Below are 15,242 nucleotides of genomic sequence, written 5' to 3' on the forward strand. Positions count from 1 at the left end.
TCGTCCTTAATATGGAAACAAACAAAACCAGGTTTCACAAATCATTGCTTCTGTTCTTTACATGTTCAGACAGGGGGTCGCGTCAGTAAACTATTTTATCCATTGCGTGGTTAATAAATGCACAACAAATAAACAAAGCTTCTCAGCTATTCAAAACACAATAAACAGATAAACAGCATAATGTTTGGTGTATGACGGAGAACATTTCATTTCAAAGAAAGGTAATCAGCTGTCAAGCTGCCAAAGTGTGTTCCACTAACATCAACACTGTCAAATTATTATGCAAATATTTTTCTGTTTCCTCAATACAGGTACATCTCAATCAATTAGAATATGGTTGAAAAGTCAATTTATTTCAGTACTCATACATTATATATTGATGAAACACTTTTCAGAGGGCAAATTATTGTCTAATTTCCACATTAAAAAACATTGTCATTGTTTCTTGGTTTGTTACTTTATATTCTAGTTTCTAGAGACGATGAATTTTGGGTTTTTGTTTACTGTAAGCTATAGTCATCAAATTATGTGTGTGTATATATATGTATATATATGCATATATGTGCATGTGTATGGGTATCTGTGTGTGTGTGTGTGTGTGTGTGTATATATGTATGTATGTGTGTGTGTATATATATATATATATGCGTGTATATATATATATATATATATATATATATGCGTGTATATATATATATATATGCGTGTATATATATATATATATATGTGCGTGTATATATATATATATATATATATATATATATGCGTGTATATATATATATATATTTATATATATATATATATTTATATAATGTATTTATATATATATATATTTATATTTATTTATATTTATATATATATATATTTATATTTATATATTTATATATATATATACACAACCCCAATTCCAATGAAGTTGGGACGTGTTAAACATAAATAAAAACAATACAATGATTTGCAAATCATGTTCAACCTATATTTAATTGAATACACTACAAAGACAAGATATTTAATGTTCAAAGTGATAAACTTTATTCTTTTTAGCAAATAATCATTAACTTAGAATTTTATGGCTGCAACACGTTCCAAAAAAGCTGGGACAGGGTCATGTTTACCACTGTGTTACATCACATTTTCTTTTAACAACATTCAATAAATGTTTGGGAACTGAGGACACTAATTGTTGAAGCTTTGTAGGTGGAATTCTTTCCCATTCTTGCTTGATGTACAGCTTCAGCTGTTCAACAGTCCGGGGTCTCCGTTATCGTATTTTACGCTTCATAATGCGCCACACATTTTCAATGGGAGAGAGTTCTGGACTGCAGGCAGGCCAGTCTAGTACCCGCACTCTTTTACTACGAAGCCACGCTGTTGTAACGTGCAGAATGTGGTTTGGCATTGTCTTGCTGAAATAAGCAGGGGTGTCCATGAAAAAGACGTTGCTTGGATGGCAGCATGTACCTTTCAGCATTAATGGTGCCTTCACAGATGTGTAAGTTACCCATGCCATTGGCACTAACACAGCCCCATACCGTCACAGATTTCCAAAAACAATTTGAAATGTGGACTCGTTGGACCACAGAACACTTTTACACTTTGCATCAGTCCATCTTAGATGAGCTCGGGCCCAGAGAAGCCGGCGGCGTTTCCAGGTGTTGTTGATAAATGACTTTTGCTTTGCATAGTAGAGTTTCAAGTTGCACATACGGATGTTGCGCCAAACTCTATTTACTGACATTGGTTTTCTGAAGTGTTCCTGAGCCCACATGGTGATATCCTTTACACATTGATGTCAGTTTTTGATGCAGTGCCGCCTGAGGGATCGAAGGTCACGGGCATTCAATGTTGGTTTTCGGCCTTGCCGCTTACATGCAGTGATTCTCCAGATTCTCCGAACCTTTTCATGATATTATAGACCATAGATGATTAAATCCATAAATTCCTTGCAATTGTACGTTGAGGAACATTGTCCTTAAACTGTTCGACTATTTTCTCATGGTTGAACATGATTTGCAAATCATTGTGTTCTGTTTTTATTTGTTTAACACAAATTCCCAACTTCATTGGAATTGGGGTTGTGTGTGTGTGTGTGTGTGTGTGTACATATATATATATATATATATATATATATATATATATATATGAAATTGACACTTTTATACAACCCCAATTCCAATGAAGTTGGGACATTGTGTTAAACATAAATAAATACAGAATACAGTGATTTGCAAATCATTTTAAACCTATATTTAATTGAACACACTAGAAAGACAAGATATGTAATGTTCAAACTGATAAACTTTATTGTTTCTAGCAAATAATCATTAACTTAGAATTTTATGGCTGCAACACGTTCAAAAAAAGCTGGGACAGGTGGCAAAAAATACTGAGAAAGTTGAGGAATGCTCATCAAACACCTGTTTGGAACATCCCGCAGGTGAACAGGGTAATTGGGAACAGGTGGTGCCATGATTGGGTATAAAAGGAGCTTCCCTGAATTGCTCAGTCATTCACAAGCAAAGATGGGGCGAGGTTCACCTCTTTTTGAACAAGTGCGTGAGAAAATAGTCAAACAGTTTAGGGACAATGTTCCTCAACGTACAATTGCAAGGAATTTAGAGATGTCATCATCTATGGTCCATAATATGAAAAGGTTCAGAGAATCTGGAGAAATCACTACATGTAAGCGGCAAGGCCGGAAACCAACATTGAATGCCCGTGACCTTCGATCCCTCAGACAGCACTGCATCAAAAACCGACATCAATGTGTAAAGCATATCCACCACATGGGCTCAGGAACACTTCAGAAAACCAATGGAAAAGAACAATCCGGACTGTTATGGACACAAAGTTCAAAAGTCAGCATCTATGGGGCTGTGTTAGTGCCAATGGCTTGGGTAACTTACACATCTTTGAAGGCACCATTAATGCTGAACGGTACATACAGGTAAATCACGTTTTGGAGAAACGTATGCTTCCAACCAAGCAATGTCTTTTTCATGGACACCCCTGCTCATTTCAGCAAGACAATGCCAAACCACATTCTGCACGTGTTACAACAGCGTGGCTTCGTAGTAAAAGAGTCCGGGTTCTCGACTGGGGTGCCTGCAGTCCAGACTTGTCTCCCATTCAAAATGTGTGACGCATTATCAAGCGTAAAATACAACAACGGAGACCCCGGACTGTTGAACAGCTTTAGCTGTACATCAAGCAAGAATGGGAAAGAATTCCACCTGCAAAGCTTCAACAATTAGTGTCCTCAGTTCCCAAATGTTTATTGAATGTTGTAAAAGAAAAGGTGATGTAACACAGTGGTAAACAAGACCCTGTCTCAGCTTTTTTGGAACGTGTTGCAGCCATAAATTTCAAAGTTAATGATTATTTGTTAAAAATTATAAAGTTTAACAGTTTGAACATTAAATATCTTCTCTATGTAGTGTATTCAATTAAATATAGGTTGAACATGATTTGCAAATCATTGTATTCAGTTTTTATTTAACACAACGTCCCAACTTCATTGCAATTGGGGTTGTATATATGTGTGTGTGTGTGTGTGTGTGTGTGTGTGTGTGTATGTATATATATACATATATATATATATATATATATATATACAATAAAAAATGACATATATATATATGTGTGTGTATGTATACATATATATATATCGGAAAATATTTGTTTCTATGAGTTTCACTTTTTGAATTGAACTTTCTAAGAAAATTAAGCTTTTCACACATGTATTGAGATGTGCCTGTCGTCAATGCAAATTCAAATTAACTTAAATCGCACTCTTCCAAAAGATTATGCACAACAGAGTTTCAAAATGTTTTATAGTAGTATAATTTTAGTAAGTTGCAAAGAACAGAAAATATTTTTAATTTGCAGCATTAGAAGGTCTCATTTACTGAACTCAAAAGCAATTTCAATTAAAAACATCTTCACAGGTCAAGTTACATTTTAACATAGGACTCCTTAATAGCAGCTTCACATTTGTTAAATCCATTGGATAATTTTGAGAATTTGAATTTTGGAGAGTTTCTGCCTGAATTTCTTTGAAGGATGTCAGAATAGCCTCCAAGAGCCTGCTGTTTGGATGTGAACTTCCTCCCACCCTCATAGATCTTTTGGTTAAGGATGCTCCAAAGGTTCTCAACCGGGTTGAGATGAAGGAAGGATAGGAGTCACACCATGAGTTTCTCTCCTTTTACAGTGCCACCAGAAAGTATTCACACCCCTTCACTTTTTCCACATTTTGCTATGTTACAGATTTTTTTCTAAAGCTGATTTTATAGTTTTAAAAAAATCTACATAAAATTTTTCTGTATGAGCTTGGCACACCTGTTTTGGGGCATTTTCTCCCATTCTTCTCCACAGATCCTCTCAAGGTCAGTCAGGTTGAATGAGCAGCGTCGGTGGACAGCCGTTTTTAGGTCTTTCCAGAGATGTTCGATTGGATTCAATTCCCGGCTCTGGCTGGGCCACTCAAGGACATTCACAGGCTGCTCTTGAAGCCACTCCTTTATCTTGGCTGTGTGCTTTGGATCATTGGCGTTTTTGAAGGTGAATCGACACACTAGTCTGATTTCGAGAGCACTCTGGAGCCAGTTCTCTTCAAGAATTTCTCCATATTTGGAAGCTGTCATCTTACCCTCTGTGCGGAATTGTCGTCCAGTTGCTGCAGCAGAAAAACAGCCCTACAGTGTGCTGCTGCCACCACCATGCTTCACACTAGGGATGGTGTTAGCCAGGTGATGAGCAGTACCTCTTCTTCTCCAGATATGACGATTGCAATTCAGGCCAAAAATTTTCTATTTTGGTTTCATCATACCAGAGAATTTTGTTTCTCTCTGTCTGAGAATCCTTAAGGTGGCTTTTGGCAAACTCCAAGCGGGCTGCCATGTGTCTTTTAGTGAGAAGTGACTTCCGTCTGGCCACTACCATAAAGCCCTGATTTGTCGAGTCCATTAGCAATGGTTGACCTTCTGGATGGTTCTCCTATCTCAGCAAGGGAACACTGTAGCTCCGCCTTAGTGACCATAGGGTTCTTGTTCAGATGTATGGAGTAATGGAGGGACACCATGCTCCAACAAGGTTGCGATATCAGCAAGGTGGCAGCGAAGTAATGTTTTGAGTCAGATTCGAGGGGGAGAGAACGGGTCGGCCCCTGTAGGATACCTGAAGGTGTTAAAATGACCTTAACAGTATGTGGTGTTTCTGACTGACCACTTTCTTCCATGGTTCAAAAAGAAACCATGCTTGCGTGACAAAATCATCATTAAACATGACAATGCACCATCTCATCCTGCAAGAAATACCTCTGCATCATTTGCTGCTATGTGCATAAAAGGAGAGAAACTCATGTGTGGCCCCCCTCCTTCCCTGGCTTTAACCCTACGGAGAAGATTTGTGAGGGTGGGAGGCAGTTCACATCCAAACAGCAGCTCTGGGAGGCTATTCGGACATCCTGCAAACAAATTCAAGCAGAATCTCTCCAAAAACTCAAAAGTCCAATGTGTGCAAGAATTGTGAAGATGCTATCAAATAAGGAGTCATATTTTAAAATGTAACAACCACTAAGATGTTTCAGTTTGAAATACCTTATTTCAGTTAATTCCACAAATTACTGTTTTCAGTTCTATATTAAAATTTATATTAATTTGAGAGTGCAATTTATTATTATTTTTTTAAAGAAACATTCAAATTATACTCTTAACGGTTGATTACTTATGCTGAATTGTATTGTCATTTGTGTTGAAAATTTAGGAAAATCAGGAGCATATTTGCAAAATAATTTTGAAGCCGTGTTTATAAATGTATATACAGTTGATATAAAAAGTCTACACACCCCTGTTCAAGTGGCAGGTTTTTGTGATGTAAAAATGAGACCAAGATAACTACCACCTTTAATGCAACCATATACCTTGTAGTACTCGGTTGAAAAACAAACTGAAATCGTTTTAAGGGGAAAATTTTAAAAAATGTTACAGGTTGCATAAATATGCCCCCTCTCAAAATTTATACTTTGTTGCAGCACCTTTGACTTTTATCACTTTTCTCAGTCTTTTTGGTAGGAGTCGATCAGTGCGGCACATCTTGATGTGGTGATTTATTTATTTTTTCTCCCCATTCTTGCAAAAAATGCTACAAATCTGTCAGCTCGCAAGGGGATTGCCCTTGCACAGCCCTGTTGAGATCACCCACAGATTGATCGGATTCAGGTCTGGACTCTGGCTGGCCCATTCCAAATCCTTAACTCATTCATTGCCAGCCATTATCAGAAAAGACAGCCCCTAGAGTGAAAGCCATTTTAGACAATGTAAGTGTTAATCATTCAGTTGTTGACTGGAAAATGTTCAGACGGCAAAAGGTCTCAATACGTAGCATATTTGGTTAAAGTACAAGACTCATATCCCTTTTGTAATTTGTATACGATAGTAGGCCTACTATAAAAGGTAACATATAACCAAAAGTAAAGCAGGCGTCAAATATTTAAGAGTAAGTTGCAAGTTATTAGCTGGTCATTGCTCTTGTGCAAAATATGAAAATAAAAACTTTAAATATAAACAATGTGATATTTAATATTGTAATATTATATTGCCAAGCAAGTTAAAATAAAGTTAAGTTTCTTACTATTATATAAAGTGCAGAAAGCAAACATGATCGGTCAGTGTAGGTTCCTCTTCACGTAATAGCTGCCTGTGAAGCTTTAAATGAGGTTCAGGTTTCATTCGGATGCCGTAAAAGCTCTTAGAATCATTGTGATCAAATCTGTATATACAGCCCATAACGCAACACAACACTACCATTTATTAATTAATGAAAATAAGTCTTAATAACTGGCCGTTGACTTAGTCCGCTTTTTGCCAACTGACACGACATGTGACCATTCGGTGACGACAGCAAACGCTCCCATTGTGTTCTACGATTATTTATGCACCGAATCTACCAAATGAAGGAAAGGACTCCCTTCTTTCACCAGGAAAAAAAAAGTTTCTCCCTTTTTCCGTAGCTTAGTAGCCAAAGACTATTTTCAGCAGTAGAATGTTGGTAGGTTTTACTAAATTCAGATGTTTTTTCCCAGAAACCAGAGGAATTTATTTTATTTTATTATTATTATTTTTTTTTTACAAAACAATATGGAAAATACTAAGACTTTTATGCAATTAGTTTTTGCTTTTGTGACACTCCTAACATCTGAACAGTAGTTTTATTCCATGAACCAGCTAAAACAAAATTTAGGAATGGCTTTTGATACCAAAATGTATTTACTGATATGCACGCGCCAAGTGACACTACTCACCGGATGTCACGTCAGTCATGGACACGTATTGTTTAGAGGAGCTCCGTATATAGCAAACGTGGTCCGCGTCATACATCCAAGATCTCTGTCGTATTTTGTCACATTCATGACACAAACATGCTTCTGCCAACTACCACAACTCATACTGTATACATTGTCTCTTTGAGTCTAAAATGCTTCAACTAGTCTTATTTGCAGCCTGTGACCGCCACCATTTCCTCCTCCTCACACATTGAAATGTGTGACTGATCTTGATTCTAAAATGGTGCGTTGCTCCCATCTGCTGGTGATTCTGCCTCATTAACATTGTCTTCTAGCATGACAATGATAGGAGTGAAGCATCAGACTCTCCCGCTGCCCTCCCTGTGAAAAAAAGTAAAAGACATATAAATACATTGTTGCCACTGAATGTTCAATTCTAAAAAACGTATTAAGTACGAGGCACTAAATGAGTTATTCTTCCTCTGGTGAAGCCATACTTTTGTTTATATGGCTATGTACTTTGGGTCATTTGTCATGCTGAGAGCTAAAGTTCCTCTTCATCTTTAGCTTCTTATTAGAAGCCTGAAGGTTTTTTCTTGCTAACAGTGACAGGTATTTAGAACTGTTAGTAATTCCCGCCACCTAGACTAAAGCTCCAGTTCCATTTGAAGAAAAGCCCCAAAGCATGACGCTACCACCACCATGCTTCACTGTACAAAGTATGGCGTTCTCTTGGTGATAAACAGTGTTGTGTTTGTACTAGGGATGTCCCGATCCGATCGACCCCGATTTTCAATCACGTGATTTTCAGCTGATCGAGATCGGGTGGGAAAAGATAAGTTTTATACGTTTTCTAACATTTTAAATGTCACAAAGTGACAAAATCCAAAGGTACAAAAATATTGCCGAATGGAACAGTAATAGTTTCGTTTTATATTAAATCCGAATCAGAATCATCTTTATTTGCCAAGTATGTCCAAAACACACAAGGAATTTGTCTCCGGTAGTTGGAGCCGCTCTAGTACAACAGACAGTCAATTTACAGAACACTTTGGAGACAGAGACATTGACAAAAAACAATTGTGCAAAAAGATGCAGAGTCCTCTAGCACTTAGAGCAGTTCGAATGACTAATATTGCAATAGACCGGTGCAATGACCATTGTGCAAGGGGTGCTGAGACTTCAAGGAGTGTATGCGGTTTAAAGTGACGAGTAGTGCGATAATCTGGGACAATGTTGGTTGTGCAAATGTTACAGATACTCCTCAAACAGTGTGCAATGGAGCAGATGCTACTCTGGCATGAGTGGCCAGTATATGCAAATAGTGCAGCATGGCGAGACAACTACAGTGAGTGCACGAGTAATACATAATTGGCCCCACAGAAATGTGACAACGAACTCAAGTCAAAAAAATTGCCAGCTTGTTGTAATGGAATTATAGGTTAGGTGTTTAAGAAGTTGATCGCAAGAGGGAAGAAGCTGTTGGAATGTCTACTAGTTCTAGTTTGCATTGATCGGTAGCGCCTACCTGAGGGAAGTAGCTGGAAGAGCTGGTGACCGGGGTGCGGAGGGTCCGAGAGGATTTTGCACGCCCTTGTCTTAGTTCTGGCAGCGTGTAAGTCCTCAATGGTGGGTAGGGGGGTACCGACAATCCTTTCAGCAGTTTTGATTGTCCGTTGCAGTTGGAGTTTTGTCCTTTTTTGTAGGAGCACCAAACCAGACTGTGATGGAAGAACACAGGACTGATTCGACTACCGCTCTGTAGAACTGTCTCAGCAGCTCCGGTGGCAGGCCTTGCTTTCTCAGAAGCCGCAGGAAGTACATCCTCTGCTGGGCCTTTTTGAGGACGGAGTTGATGTTAGTCGCCCACTTCAGGTCCTGAGAGATTGTAATTCCCAGGAACTTGAAGGTCTCGATGGTTGACACAAGGCAGCTGGACAACGTGAGGGGCAGCTGTGGCGATGGATGCCTCCTGAAGTCCACGATCATCTCTACAGTCTTGAGCGTGTTCAGCTCCAGGTTGTGTCGGCCGCACCACAGCTCCAGCCGCTCCACTTCCTGTCGATATGCAGACTCGTCACCGTCCTTGATGAGGCCGATGACAGTGGTGTCATCTGCAAACTTCAGGAGTTTGACAGTCGGGTTCGCTGAGGTGCAGTCGTTCGTGTAGAGAGAAGAGCAGCGGAGCGAGGACACAACCTTGGGGCGCCCCAGTGCTGATGCTGCGTGTGGATGAGGTGGCCTCCCCCAGCCTGATCTGCTGTGTCCTGCCCGTCAGAAAGCTGTAAATCCACTGGCAGATGGCAGGTGAGACGCTGAGCTGGAGAAGCTTGGATGAAAGGAGTTCAGGGTTGATGGTGTTGAACGCTGAGCTGAAGTTCACGAACAGGATCCTCACGTAGGTCCCTGCACTGTCGAGGTGTTCTAGGATGAAGTGCAGTCCCATGTTGACTGCATCATCCGCAGACCTGTTCGCTTGGTAGGCAAACTGCAGGGCGTCCAGCAGGGGACCTGTGACACTCTTGAGGTGGTCCAGCACGAGACCATGTAACGTATTAGGGTATTTTTAGTACATAAGTGACTGAAAGTGACACGCAGACTCTTATGGTTGTGTGTGCACGTGCGTGACACACACACAAACACAATCTCTGCCAATGTTCTTTAAACCGTTTAATGACACACCAAGTGTAATACTGTTCAAACACATTCACTGCCATTGACGGCTTTAGAAGTCAAATATCCATGTTAACTGGGAAGGCTGGCAGTGAATGAGTTAACTCATTTAGTGCCTAACACGTATTAATACGTAGTTTTAAACCCATCTATTGGGTGCCGAGCACGTATTAATACGTAGTTCATGTTTCTTCACGGGAAGTGGTGGAGGACACATTCAACAGCCTACTAATAGCGAAACCGCCAGCAGAGGGCAGCGATGCACCATTTTTAGATTTGAAACAGCCTTATAGCCTGACATGCACTAATGAGCGGCGCAGACAGGTTGGAAGTCAGACGAGCTGGAGTATTTTTGCACTCAGAGACAAATGTATATGTAAATGATTCACAGAATATGTATTGTGATAGTTGGTACAATGGTGTGTTTGTGTCAGAAATGTGTTATAATCAGAATCAGAATCATCTTTATTTGCCAAGTATGTCCAAAAAACACACAAGGAATTTGTCTCCGGTAGTCGGAGCCGCTCTAGTACGACAACATACAGTCAATTGACAGAGAACACTTTTGAGACATAAAGATCGTCTCAGCTCTTGTATGATGAGGATCACGGTCGCCATGTCAACAGCCAGGAAACATGACGCGTCATGACTGATGTGATATCCGGTCAGTTCGCGTCACTCACAGCGCATTATATAGCTAAATATGTGATTATTTTGCAATCAAAAGCTAAATGTTGTTTTAGCTGGATTATGCAATGAAAACGCGTAATGTGACAAAAAGCAAAAAAAATATTTAAGCGTCAAAGTTACTGTTGCATAAATGTTGCTTTTCACAAAAAGCTGATTATCTCCATAATCTGTGAGACGTGACCAAAAAACGTAAAATTTACCTGTTTCACTCCACATAACTAAAGAATGGAAAAGGCCAGGATCTAGCTTTTTTTCTGCTGAAAGAAGAGAGCTCATCCTTTAATTTGGTAGATTTGGTATGAATATAATCATTGAACAAAATATTCTGTAAGCCTTTAAAAGTCGCTCAAAATCCTCAAAAACGTCTGGGACCCAAGGGGTTTTCTTTTCTGAAAACGGCTGGCACTAAACGAGTTAAGCTGGCGATATCCAAAACTATCATGTGTATTTAAATGTAAAACAGGTGTAATTCTTTTTTGTGTGTTTAGTTTAATGCTAACAGTCAATGGAAACCCCCATTGATGCATTAGATCACAGGTGGGATTTACCTTCAAATAACGAATGTTTATACACAAACTCCATAGTAACACATACATACGGGTAAAAATAGTCAGGCATATATTCTTCATAATCTTTGAAAAACAAGTGTTTTACTGTGTTTTTTGTTTACTGCAAACGTGTAGCTCCATACTTTGTCTTATTTTTTTATGCATGCATCGCGCCACACTGTCCCTAAGAGGCCAAGGCGCGCACAGCAGGAACAGCAGATTTTCCCCGTCTTGACATGAAATTAGACTGAAATTGTCCTGTTTTAGGTCAATTAGATTTACAAAAATTATTTCTATTTGCTTAATATATTTTGTCTTATTTATTCCTTTTTTTATTTTTATTGTTACAAATTTTTGGGGTGAGGTTGAATTTTGGCTGTTATATGTATGTGTATTGCCATAAATTCCTGCAGCTCCTTCAATATGGTTGGGTTAGTCAGCCTCCCTGACTAGTTTTCGTCTTTTTATTAATTTTGGATGGACGTCCAGTTGTCCAGTACTTGATAATGTCACTGTTGTGCTTTATTTTCTCCACTTTTTGATGACTGTTTACTGTGTTCCATGGTATATTTAAAGCCTCGGAAATTCTTTTGTACCCTTCTCCTTGCTGATTACCTTTGAACAGTCAGATCCCTCTCATGCTGTGGAAGCTCTTTGCAGACAATGACATGTGCTTTAAAATGTGACTACAAAAATGTCAGGAAAAGCCTACTAGAGCATCTGAACTTTATTTGTGCTTAATCCGAGGCCTTCTAAATAGTGGCGGGTATGTGCTGACTGCCAATTCAACATGAGTTTTAATGTGATTGGTTAATTCTGAACGCAGCCACATTCCCACTTGTAAAATACTGTTCAAATTTCTGTTATGCAATTCAGATTATACAAATGGTGGATGTGATTAATTTTTAGGAGATGTCTTTTATCCTAGATGGCTAGTATTGCTATTTAAGATTATCTGATTTATTGTGATAAATAATCATTAGGAACAGCTGTTGGATGAACAGTTAATGAAGTTTCGTCTTGTGTCCACCCAGGTAGAGCCAGAGAAGCTAAAAACTTTAACACACGACTTGGAGGCACTTGATCGAGTTGCTAAAAGAGGCTTGAAGTAAGTAGACTCGTCATTGGTTGTCGCAACCACACGACCTCAAACGGGAGTACATCCCACCAGACTTGGCTGAATGTCAACAATGTTATCCGTTTGTTCAGCAGGCCGGGGAAACTGAATAATCACTTGGAAGCTGCTATCCACGAGGCCATGAGCGAGCTGGACAAAATATCGGGCACGGTGAGTCCAGTGGCCGACCTATAGGTTTTTTTTTTCTTGTGTTGCTTAGTGCACCGTCACATTCTTCTTCTCCCTGTCATCAGATCCCGTCAAGAGATCGACAGGTGAAGATGCCCAAGCCGAAGAGGAGGAAGATCTCCAGATAGCAATGAATGTGTCATCCTCCTCACCTCCTCGCTGCCGTCTGAGCTATCCCAGGTGCTACACATTGACGCTGTGTGTTCCTTCGCTGTTCCGTGACGTCATCATAGACTTGACTTTTGAGGTGCTGGAACATCCAATGATCATTTTTACTGTAGTAAGAAGAAAGAAATGGAAAGAACCATCAAAAATGTTCCAATTTGTCTACAGCTTACTGAAGTAACTATTTTTTTCTAGGATAAGATCTTAAAAAGACAACAAAAAAAAGCTATGAGCATTACCTTACATATTTAAGACAAATAGACAGTCCAAATATTTCTGATACATTTTCATGATGTAAATAGATAATCCTGAAATGTCATATTATTAAGAAATGTATGTAAATACTGTAAAATGTAATGTACAAGCGTATCTAATGCACATTTTATCTTTTGTTGTACAAAAACAAAGCAGAAGTGTACCAATGTCTTGGTTTCTATTCAGACGTGCGTTTGCATCAGACCGCACGTACGCGATAAATACGAAAACAGCTTTTATATGACAAGAACTACGACCGTTGCTTTGAGTTTGTTTTTGTACAACGGCCGCGAAAAAGTTCTGTTACTTCATACCTGAAAGTGTACACGAAAAAAAAAAATACAGAATGAACTTTACCAGCAGAAAGTGTTCAGCCTTTCCGCAAGCACGAATGTTGCTAAATCGTCACAAAGCAGAATTATCGTCATCATCATTGTGAACTTTCTTGCATTTCCTGAGTTTCCTGCCTTTGAAAATATGGGGAATTATTTTAAATTTTGTTTTAAGTTAAATATTTGCGGTCATAGTGATTCTCTCAAGTACAAATTGCTTTTTTTTGTGGATTGTTTCGTTTTGGCCGAAATATTGTCATTCGAATGTCATTTTTTCCCCTTTTTTAGTTCACATTAACGATGAGCAAAATTAACACTCGAGGGGTGAAATATTCACACATTTAGGGGCCTTGTTTAGTTTTCTCCAGTTTGCTTGTTGTAAATTATTCCTGTACAGTTCTTCATATTTATTTTAAGCTTTACAAATATCCTAGATGGCAATAACACTACCAAGAGTTAAGAACTCAAGCCTTATATGTGTATATGTATGTTTTGTTTTAACAGAAGTATAGCTCACGTATTCATTCCTAAGGTCCCCTGTTTTATTTAAGAAGTGAACTTAACAGAAGACACTTGGACAGCAAGGCTTCTTGTTTTTGTTCCATAATGTTTTATTTATGAAAATGCTTATGTGAGAAAGAAGGCGGTTGCTGTCTATGTTGGTAATAAATGTCGTGTTACACTACCAAGTAGAGGCCATGGCTTGTTCAGTCACATTATGGCCAACAAGCTGAAATCACTACAGAATGAAACAAGTGCAATAAACCAATGAGTGAAGATCAAAAGCTCGCCTCTAACAATGCCACCATCTTGCTATTGAAGATGCTCACAAGAGTCATCATGTTTCCGTACATTTCAAGAATATCATTTTGCTGGTACTGCCTCAGTGTTAAACCTCTGAAAAGAGCAACATTACTTGACCTGTCCTGTCCAAGTCGTGTACGTGTATGCTTCCACACTAGGACTTCCACTCCAACAAGCGAAGGTGTTTATGTTCCTTCTGGAACAAAACTACAGAGGAGCCTTAAGGTCAGACTGAATCACTGCAAACAAACACACGCTTGTACCGTATGAGGCAACCTGTGCAGCTTGAAAACATTTGGTTGCAGCCATGTGGCTAAATCTAAACGTGGCATCCCCACCGACCAGTGGACGTCCTCAAAGTGTCGGCTTTAAGGTGCATCACCGTGATCGATGTCGAGGAAATCCTCCAGGTGTCTCGGTGAACACAAAACTCTTTGGGTAAAGTTCATTCTGTCTCCCGTGTGTGTTGACATGCAGGAGCCTTATGTGTGCTCCAACTCAAAAGCTGTTGTGTGGAGGTGTGTGTTGATCACTACTTTTTGTCCTTTGATTTGGTTTGAATCATCCTCTTCCAACCTCCCATTGTCAGTATTTTATTTTTCCTGTGAGTATATATTGCCTCACTAATATATACTTAACAGATGAGATGTGTGAAGTATGATGTGCACTTGATTGCTCCAGTTTGTTCTGCATTAATGTGGCCTAGATATACAGTATAGTTTGTCAAGAGTCCATTATTTTGATATTGTTGAGACTTTTTTTTTTTTTAATGGTTTGATGTATGCAGCATTTTTGTAAATATTGAGACACATTACAGATCATGCAGTGATGTAACATTTGGAACAATGTTGCACAGATGTCTTAAGATATTAAAAACTGGTCACTCTTACTTGAACAACCTGTTTTTTTCTCTCTGTATTGCGCTTGGAGTGGGTGACTCTTAATGTCTTCCAGTATTGAGTTGCAAGGTATGAAAATGAAGCTCCTTTGGAACATCTCTGTGGTACTACGGCTTACTCAAAAGCACAACAGAAAATGGACTGATGGATGGACATTTGAAGGTATGCAAGTGAAACATCTTTAAGGTGGCGTTTGTTTTTGTGCTCCCTCTTGTGTCCGGAAAATGGAGCGACTATGCACTGCTGTATTTGAGGACATGGTGACAAGGTGCATGCAGTTCAGTG

General features: G+C 39.0%; 1 protein-coding gene across 6 annotated transcripts in view; it reads left to right on the forward strand.

Annotated features, from left to right (window-relative positions):
• Nucleotides 1-14,947, forward strand: part of LOC133479224 (methyl-CpG-binding domain protein 5-like) — a 36,785-nt gene extending 21,838 nt beyond the window's left edge. For 3 of the 6 annotated variants that reach the window (XM_061775881.1, XM_061775889.1, XM_061775915.1), the window contains 3 exons: nucleotides 12,231-12,304; nucleotides 12,406-12,484; nucleotides 12,568-14,947. In XM_061775881.1, the coding sequence (XP_061631865.1) occupies nucleotides 12,231-12,304; nucleotides 12,406-12,484; nucleotides 12,568-12,630 (216 nt within the window). In that variant the 3' untranslated portion in view covers nucleotides 12,631-14,947. Of the gene's footprint in view, nucleotides 1-8,991; nucleotides 9,593-12,230; nucleotides 12,305-12,405; nucleotides 12,485-12,567 lie in introns of those variants that run through there. The other 3 variants (XR_009788880.1, XR_009788885.1, XM_061775898.1) reach the window with 3 other exon arrangements.
• The last annotated feature ends 295 nt before the right edge of the window (nucleotides 14,948-15,242 follow it).

This window comes from Phyllopteryx taeniolatus, chromosome 1 (genome assembly GCF_024500385.1).
Source record: "Phyllopteryx taeniolatus isolate TA_2022b chromosome 1, UOR_Ptae_1.2, whole genome shotgun sequence".
Classification (NCBI taxonomy): domain Eukaryota; kingdom Metazoa; phylum Chordata; class Actinopteri; order Syngnathiformes; family Syngnathidae; genus Phyllopteryx; species Phyllopteryx taeniolatus.